This window comes from Centruroides vittatus, unplaced genomic scaffold (genome assembly GCF_030686945.1).
Source record: "Centruroides vittatus isolate TY-2023 unplaced genomic scaffold, ASM3068694v2 contig_108, whole genome shotgun sequence".
NCBI classification, from domain to species: Eukaryota; Metazoa; Arthropoda; class Arachnida; order Scorpiones; family Buthidae; genus Centruroides; species Centruroides vittatus.
Genome location: NW_027120695.1, coordinates 468,427 through 478,431, shown reverse-complemented (window position 1 = coordinate 478,431; position 10,005 = coordinate 468,427). Strand labels below are relative to the sequence as shown.

At 37.6% G+C, this 10,005-nt stretch overlaps 1 protein-coding gene and 1 pseudogene across 1 annotated transcript; both read right to left on the bottom strand.

Annotated features, from left to right (window-relative positions):
• Positions 1-353: 353 nt before the first annotated feature.
• Positions 354-2,125, bottom strand: LOC136975121 (uncharacterized). Its single transcript, XM_067270141.1, has one exon. The coding sequence runs from the start codon at positions 1,663-1,665 to the stop codon at positions 451-453; it is 1,215 nt and encodes a 404-aa protein (XP_067126242.1). The 5' UTR covers positions 1,666-2,125; the 3' UTR covers positions 354-450.
• A 2,824-nt stretch (positions 2,126-4,949) lies between these two features.
• Positions 4,950-7,552, bottom strand: LOC136975001 (uncharacterized; annotated as a pseudogene).
• Between the last annotated feature and the right edge of the window lie 2,453 nt (positions 7,553-10,005).

Sequence of the window (10,005 nt, the reverse complement as noted above, 5' to 3'; positions counted from 1 at the left end):
TGCCACGACGATTGATGTCGGGACTGCCCCACATTGGATTGTGACCATTGAAATCACCGAGTAAAAGGAATGGAGTTGGCAGCTGTTCAACCAAGGCATCCAATTCATCATCATTGACTCTGACATCTGGTGGCAAGTATATGGAACAAACTGTGACAGTAACGCCGATTGAAATTCTGACTGCCACGGCTTGCAGCTCTGTTGTTATTTGTACCGGTAAAGACGGGATGCGGTTTGAAACCAGTACAGCCACACCTCCACTGGCGCGGGTGTGGCTGTCATCATCTTTACGGTAGAGATCGAATCCTTTTAAAGAAATTCTTTCTCCAGATTTCAAATGTGTTTCCTGAAGTGCCACGCAGAGAGATAAAGTAGACGATGTCAGGTGTTTAATGTCAGAAAAGTTGTTGCGAAAACCACGACAGTTCCATTGGATTATTTTATAATCCATTATGTGTTTGAAGCAGCATTCTTTGTAAAGGTATCCCTCTTTAATTTTACAGCCGATTTGCCTTTTGGAGGTGAGGCTGGTGGTGTAACCACCTTATTAGTCTCCTCATCTGAGAAGTCGGAGAACTCACTCATAGACTGAGTCTCTGATCTTTTAGATTTAGAGAGGGCTGATTTTAATTTTTGTTTGTTGAGTGGGTTCTTATTAGCTTTTTTTGAACCCACATTTCTGGTTACTACCCCTGCTTTAGGTAGGGGTGTTCTTTTCTTTATACTCTCCTTTTCTTCTGTTTCTTTGGATTGAGTTAATAAACATCTAGCATGGCAAGTGAGAGATTCATTTGGTGAAACGGAAATGTCTGTCTGAACCCCACGTGTGTTTGTGGACTTCAAAACAGCAGCAAATGTTTTCTGTTTCACTGGTGCACTTGAAGTGACCATGCGACGAGCCTCTAGGTAAGATAAATTGTTGACAGTTTTTACCCGCTGAACCTCTTTCTCTCTCTGCCATGCAGGGCATTTCCGGGAGTAGGAAGGATGGGCATCTTTGCAATTCACACAGCATGGGATACTTTTACAATCGGTACTCTCGTGACCTTCAGTCCCACACTGTGCACATACGCTCTTTCCTCGGCAGGATGTTTGAGAATGTCCAAACCGCTGGCATTTGAAGCAGCGCAGCGGGTTTGGAATGTATGGTCGAACTGGGCAGCGCAGATATCCTGCAGTAACAAATGATGGTAATGTTGGCTTTCCAAAAGTGAGAATGAGATGTTTGGTTGGTATCAACTTGCCATCACGACGAATGGAGATGCGTCGGACAGCAGTGACACCTTGATCTGAAAGATTGATCTGGATATCTGATTCATCTTCAGACATCAGATCGATCTCAGATATCACACCACGTGACGAGTTCAAACTTGTGTGTGGTGTGATGGTGACATTTATGTCTCCTAGAGATTTAGTTTTTAAAAGCTTTGCTGATTGTTGAGGAGAGGCTGCCTCTACAAGTAAATCTCCTGACCTCAATTTTTGGATTTTTTTAAGATGCCCAATGGTTGATTCAAATAATTTTTGTATTAGAAAAGGAGAACATTTCGACAGAGATGTTTCTCCCGTAGCATGAACAATAAGGTAGGCTGGTTGGTTGGTGGAAATAAAATCGCTTGGTGGTGATGCATTGGTACATGGTGTTTTAGATTTTAGTGAATCCATATTGAAAAATTATTATTCAGCTCCTGGTGACCCCACCCACCATGGGGCCCAACAAGGGGATGCCGTCACATGGGAGATTCCCATAGACCGTCACACCAGGGTTTCCCAGGAGCTATACCCTCACAATGCAGTCAAGAAAAGCACATCTTGTCTGACGTGTCCGCCCGGTCTGCATCGATCGGTTGACTCCAAGCCGAGGTCAACAATGACTCAACGACCAGCCGATTGACTCAAACGGAGCCTGATTTGAGCCTCCCGTTTATCCGAAGCAAAGGCCAAAGCAGTGTGTTGGGGACGTTATGTTGCCCCTCAACTACCAGGATCCCCCTTTCCGGCATACGGGACACCACGCACGGCAAACACGTGGGTGGGCGTTCAGATCCCAGGGATGGTAAAGAAGAGTTTCTAAACCATCTCTGGGAGGTCCCCTCACCACGGACAAGAACCCACATCGAGGGGAATTCAAGGAAGGACATTTGATTACTAAAGTGTACGTAAAACCAACGCATAGCCCTTTGTACATTCCATCGCGTTCGAATGATCCTTACCAATACAAAATGGCTGCTTTCCGTGCCCTTGTTCGCAGGGCTTTTCTCTACTGCAGTAGTGTGGTTGATAGACAAAAAGAAATCTACAGGATATCGCATATCGCTAGAACTCTAGGGTACAGGGCGGATATGATAACCACACTAATCAAAAACTACAAGAATAACAAAACAAAAGCTCAAGGAAGGGATTTCCGCAAATTCACAAAGTTCACGTATGACAGAAAGAAAGAAGCTATCATGAAGGAAATCTCAGCTCGCAAAAATACCAAGTTAATTTTCAAGAGGGCTCCCAACTTGTACAAATTATTAAGGAACGACAAAGACCGTATTGATAAAGAAAGAATGGCTGGAGTGTACAAAATTCCTTATGAAAACCAAGAACTAGGCATTAATAAAAACTACATTGGAGTTACTAATAGAAGCTTAGGGATCAGATTGAGGGAGCACAAATACAACATCAGCAAAAGATCTAACGCCACAATTCTATCTCAGATGGCACAGGTTGAAGGCTCGGTAGTCAAGTGGGGTGAAGCAGACATCATTAAACCTGTACACTCACCGACTTTAGCGTTTTGCGCCGAAAAAATTGAAATATTTAAGAGCAGATTACATAATGCCTGCATTAATGCCAGGGATGCCGAAGGGTTGCCTTCAGCATGGAAATATTTAATTAAGAGGTTTGATAGCTCTTAATTTAATGCCTTGATTTTGTTATCACTGCATATCTTGTATTTGTCAGAATTTCGTATAATTTATTGATAAATGCACTTCTTGCATTTATTAGAGTTTCGTGTAGTTTATTATTTAACCTATACATATTTTTTATATATTTTTGTTATTTATATTTAATTTTTACTTTCTTATATGTATATTTTATCCGTTATTTTATTTATTTGTATTTAAATTTTTTGTTCCATTTTGTGTTTGCATTCGAATTTGTTTAACCTGATGATGGCCAACAGATTTGGCTAAAAACGTTTGTTATTTATTAAAATTTTTCTCAGCAACTTAAGGTGTTTGGTTGTTTGTGATTTAATTTTGCTGAGTGAGTTCACTTCAACATACAATCAACGTAACTTTCGTCAGTTGTTGCATCTAAGGAAATCGAATATATTTTTGCCTTTTTTAATCGATTGAATATTTCACTATACACTAATTTTCTAATTTCTTCAGTGAGTTGAAAAGAGGTAATTTTCTTTTCTGCTTCCACAATTTCCGTACTTTTCTATATGTTCTTTCAAAAAAGGATCGTATTTCGCCGGTAATTCAATTATCCCTAGAAAATTACCATTGCTTGGGGATACCAAAGTTTCATTCATCCCTCCAAACACTAATGATCGTTCACTTGAAAATAACACAACATCAATGACACAGTTAAAGATATTGCGCCAATATTGAGTGGAAACCTCGACTTTTTTTTCGAGTTCTTTATCGATTCGTCCTTATACTTTTGAAAGGCTATTGAATAAATTCAATGCTCTTAAACGATTATTTGACATTTCATGTTGTACTAATCGCTCATTTTTGTAAGGTTTTGCGCCCCTTTATTGAAAGGGCGAAGTTGACCGACTCGCTCCTCTCGCTTTAGGGTGCAACTATGCAGACGCGAATAGTTCTGGTATAAAATAAGCTTATTTTATACCAGAAACACTTGACATAAAAAATAGAGAATAAAGATTCCGTAGCGTGTATAATCTGTTTAATATATGCTCAATTTTTATTACTTCGTTATATCGCGTCGTCGGGTATACCGTGCTTTTCTTTGTCTCAGGACACGTGCAATATAACTAAAAGCTCTTGTAATTAATGTCAAAATATAAAATTGATTATTTTTGAGTTAAATTATACAGTGGTTGTTAATAAATTAGTTTTTATATTTGCAGTAACCAGATGCAAGAAGTTATGGAAAAATCTCTGTGATCAGTTCCGGGCTATCCACAACAGCTTGCCAAGGAGTGGAAGTGGCTTAGAAGCCAAAAAGCCTAAATGGATCTTCTATTCACAATTACAGTTTTTAGCTAATGTGGTAGAAGCTAGAGAGTAAGAATCTTTACATTAATATTTTAAAATAATGATAAATACATTTTATTTTATTAGTAGTTTTCTAAGGTACAAGTAGAACATTTCATACAATAATATTATTATACTTATTTTCCAGAACACAATCAAATATTTCAGAAACTGAAATAAATGAAAATATGGAACCAACTGCATCAGAAGTATGTATTCTTTTTGTAATCTTTAAAATTATTTTTTATTGTTCTATTTTTAAATCTCAACAAATACTTCAGATTTTAGAAAATATTGCTATGGGTTGTGATGTAAATATAGAAGAAGTTTCACCGTCCACATCACATCCTCATCCTCATCCAAAGAAGAGGAAAACATCCTTTCCAGATCAGTTACTAAAAGAAATTAGTAATGTAAATAGGTGAGAATATATTTTCTATGTACAGAACAATTTTATATGTAATAATTGTCAAAATCTGTTTGACAAAAATTTATAAAAAATTACAATTCAGAACATTAAAAATTTATTTCTTTTCAGGGAATTGAATGAGTGTCAAGGGAGTCCTTTCGCACTATATCTTGACACTTTAATGAAGCAAGTGCCATAAAAAAAAAGAAGATTGTGCGAAAGGACGGTGATTGATGTTGTAATTAGTTTTATTGACGATGTGTTAGATTAATAATTATTAATAAAGATCACTTTTTAAACAATTTTTGTTTATTTAATCAATATATATTATTCCATTGCCAAGATACATTTCCTTCTGAAACAAAATATATGGCAAATTTATTTTTAATATCTCCTGCCAATTTTAAAAAATTGCGTAATACATTTTGTTTAAATGGTTTCCATTGCTCACACAATTCATCTGTGCGCCATGAACCTTCGCAAAATACACCATTAGTATCTAAATAGTCTCTGTATCCTTCTGGGCAATATGCTGCTTCATCTAGAAGACACATTAATACTATAAATATAAAATATAACAAATAAAAATAATTATTGTAACAAATGATACCTGATAAATTATTCTCAGTGATCATAAAATTGTGCAGCACAACAGCTGCTTTTATTACTTTATCTACGTTATCTGGTGCTAAAGCAATGGGCCTTCGAAAAATTCTCCATCGGTTGGCAAGTATACCAAAGGCACATTCAACACAATGCCTACAAATACATTAATTATTTGTATCTAGAATTATAACTATTAATGTAAAAAAAATATAAATATACCTTGCTCGACTTAAGCGATAATTAAACACACTCTGCAAAGGGGACAGTTGTCTACCAGGATACGGTCTCATAAAATCTGGGCGTAGTTGAAATGCTTCATCTCCTATCAACACATGTGGAAATAAAGTATTTGAATTAGGCAGAATACTTGAACTCGGTATCCCCAATGTTCCATTTTTCAATTTTCTGCCTAGTACTGATGCCTTCAAGCTCCTCCATCAGAAAATGAGCCATACGCACCAATATCAACAGCCAAGAATCTGCAATGTGCATCAGCGATGCCTAACAATATAATGGAGTTAGTTCCCTGGAAGAAATTTAAACAAATTAAAATTCTTGAATTTTATCTATTTCAGATTTCTTGACATGGTTGAGCATTAATAATTTTATCATAATTTTTAACAAGCTTTTAAAATAGTATATAGATAGGTCAATAGAACACAATTCCTTGATTGAAAGTATTAATATCTTCATTTGTACATTACAATTGTCTTTAAAAACTTTATCCATCAGAAATTGTTTCTCTAAATCATAAATAACTGATAAATATATTCATTATCTGTTTACTCTATTTGTTATAAAATGCATTATGAGAAACTAATGTTTTAAAATAAGATTAAAAGATTGCATTGCAAGTTATTCATTCTTTCTGAAAATCACCTTATAATTGTAAAATCGAAAGCCACTATTTGCAGGCTGCTGAATGTTGACATGCTTGCCATCAACTGCTCCACAGCAATTTGGAAATTGCCATAATTTTTCAAATTCTATGGCAGACTTCCTCCATATCTGTTCAGTAGGTTCCTGCAAGGAATGCACACAGTACAGCAGATATGCGCTGCTATAGGCAACGCCCAGCATATTCTACTGGATTGCAAGACCTATGACATAGAACGCAGGCAATTGATCCTCTACTGTCTATCTAATGGACATGCTTGGCTACCTGACTGGAAGGTGTTCTGCTCCAATAAGGACTGCTTTAAACACCTAATGACTTTTGCATCCAATTGTGACATCCTCAAGAATAGCCTTACAACGTAAGGCTCCAGAACCACGGGTTCTGCTTCTGTTATTATTTATTGTAAACTGCTTATTGTATTTCCATTTCACTGCCTTTCATGTATATTTTCACCTTGTACATTGTACTCATCGTCGCCAAATTGGCATGCTGTATTATCTTCTATTTGTTTTTATTACTTAATAATTGCGGTGCAAGACGCCAATGTGTTCCCACTACACTATCTTCCCTTCACACTCTATCCCTATCAACTATCCTCCCACCTCTTCCCCTCACCCCAATCCTTACTTCTTAACCCCTCCTCTTCCATTCAAGGCAAAGTCTGCAGACAGCCATCTTACTCTATCTTCCAGTCCAGTACAGCAGATATATTTCAGAATAAACTAATGCAATATATATATATATATATTAAAATAAAATGCAGTGCAAAAGTATGGAATTATCACAATACTTAATTATAATTATGTATGAAATTTTACATAGCATTGTAGTGTATATTTTCTATGTTATATACCAGACATACATGAATATTCACGGGAATGTATTTTTCTCTAAGTGTATCCCAAATGACTTGGCAAGTTTCTGGAATAATTTTTTGAATTGTGGAGAATCCTACATAAAATGCATAGGCTAAAGACTTGTAAGAGCCTCCAGTTGCCAAAAATTTAGAAAAGCATTTTATTAGTTGATAAATTATTTAATTCTAAATTTTTATCTGAACTATTATATTCGAATTTTGCCTTAATGTAATCGCTAAACGTTCACCAGGAGAAATCGACTCATTATTACTATATTTTTGTAATCGATCAGCCGTCAGCCGTAATAACTGATCGAACTGTGACGGAGCCATCCGTAAATAGTTCCGAAAAAATGAGGAATGATTATTTCTCATGTCTTTCATCTATATATAAAAAGATTTTTGTTTTAATATTATTCAAACTACAGACAAACATGAAATTATACAAATTCTATTTTCTTACCAAATTATTATAATGTCCTTTAGCTTTTCGCTGTTTCCATAGAGGATGAACACCGTATCGTCGTTTTATTTTTATTTCTTCGTGCAGTAATCCTAATAATAACAACTTTTTTTTGCTAGTAACAAGCGTCGATGTCGAACCATTTTGTGTTTTATTTGTATATAACAATAGCTTTACTCGGCAAGTTCGACGAAAACACGTGACTCATTAACTCCACGCCTCTTTCTCTCGTTCGCTCGCGCGCTGTGTGGTCGTATAATCGAGAGCGAGAAACAAAAGGGAGCGAGAAATGTCATCACCTCTTCTCGCCACTTATTCTCGCTCTCTCCAAAAATTCGCTCGCTCGCGTCTGCATAGTCGCACCCTTAGGTCAGGATGTCACGAAAGGGCCTTTACCGTATGGGGGTAGTGGTTTGCTGGACGCAAAGGGACTCACACAGAGACCATAATTACGAGTGTAACGCGTTTATTCATATATAAACATGCTTACAACTGAGGTACTGTCGCCGTCTCGTTGGAGATTATCCCACCGAAGAAAAGTTCGTCTCCGATGATGCGTTGTCCAGTATATGGAGAAAGTTCGACTCCACGATAAGATGCAGCTGGAGGTTCGTTGTTTAGAAATCCTCGCCAGGAAGTTCAGTCCCAAGTCCTATTTTCCGCACTCGGATGAAATTTGGGGTCTTGTCTCTACGTGTTTACTATTCCAGGGAGATGTCCGGGTATAGATCCACAGAACCGAGTATTCTACTTCCAACCTCCCCGTGTCCTTGGAATTTCGGGCTTTTATAACATTTCTTTCCCGAAATCCCGAACCTTGGTTGGTCCGAACGAGGGTCTTCTTTTATTCTATTGGTCCCTGGTCTGTTGCCAAGGACGCGATTCGGGCCGCGGGTTCGCCGAAGATCCCCGAACTTTCCTCCCTGGGCCGCTCCCCGTCCGAGTCGGGTCAAGCCCTTCCCCGGACAACGGTCCCGTAAATTACACTCTAAATGTGTTTTTCTGACTCGGAGAAGGTGCAGCCGGGACCACTCGGCCCCGACTACCGCCCCCTCCGATGGGGAGCCGGACAAATTCCGCTTTGAACCCGGTGCAACCCGATGACACAAAATTTCCCCGGCGGTCGATCCCTCAGTCGTTCCCACGATGTACAGTACGATCAGTGATCTGTCAATTAGGTCGGGAATGTGACAATTAAATCGTCTCGCGCACCCATTCCTCGACCACCTCGATCTTGTTTACCGGATAAATCACCGATTTAACGAATTTAGCTCGACAACCACTTTGCCGATGGGGGGGGGCAAAATCCCGGCCCCACATTTCCATGTTTCCAGTCACAAAAACCGCCGTGCATAAATTGATTGTATTTGGAGTCATTGAGTAATTTACAAAAAAGCGATAAAGACGGCCAGTAGTTGGAGAAAAACACAGCCAAGAGCGATTGATAACTTCCTCACTTGGAGTTTTTTTTTTCAAATATACTTATACAGTAGAGCAGGAATGGACAACCTTTTTCTACGTAAGGGCCGCATTTCAAAACTTTTGAACTGACGCGGGCCGCACACAAGAGAAAAGAGGGGGAACTGTCGGTAAATCACAATTCTTTATTCATATATAATTATAAATTAGCATAGGTATACTTAATATAGCTTCTGGCACCGATCTAAATGTAATATATCGGAAATATTTTGTTAAATATCAGTCACTGCTAGTTTTAAATTAGTTTCGACGTGTCTGTTAGTCGGTTTTTTGTTTTAATTTTTACTAAATTCATTGCGAAAAAACTTTTCACAAATATAAGTTGTAGAAAATAACATTTGAATTTTTGTCAAATATCTCATTAAGCTAGGAAATTGATATATTTATTCATACTTTATGCCACGCGGGCTGCAAAAAATATTACTGCGGGCCGCATGCGGCCCAGGGCCGCATGTTGCCCATCCCTGCAGTATAGCATCGATTATCCGAGTCAATTGGGGACTGGGATTGGTCGATAACTGAAAAGTATAAAAAAATACATTATTAGTATAGTATATTAGTATATTCCATGTAATTTGTATATTAGTATATCGCTATTAACCTACTTCGCGTTGAATTTTCATCGATGTTAAGCCCAAAACTTTTTTAAAATAATAATCGTCGCTATTGTATCCTTAAAAATTATTTCTTTATTTTCCACAAAATAAAGACAAAATAAAAAATTAAGCATGGTTTAAATACTGGCTTCCCTAGCTTGGTCGAGCCAGTGTTGCCAGGTAAAACACGAAAAAATTTAACAAAAATAATATTAAAGTAGCCAAGACAGCCAAATATTGTAGCGCCTCGTCACTAGCGGACATTTGAATTTGCCGACTAGAACGCGGTCGGTTAACCGATGTGACGGTTAATTGGGGGTCAGATAATTGATGCTCTACTGTAGTACATTTACTGATTTTATTTCTGTCCAACTATTCAAATGAATAACTACATTACAACACTGCGATAGTCAGTTATTGAAAAATAAAAGTTTTCATCCAGTAATAATTGAATTCCTTCATTTTATCCGGCCAC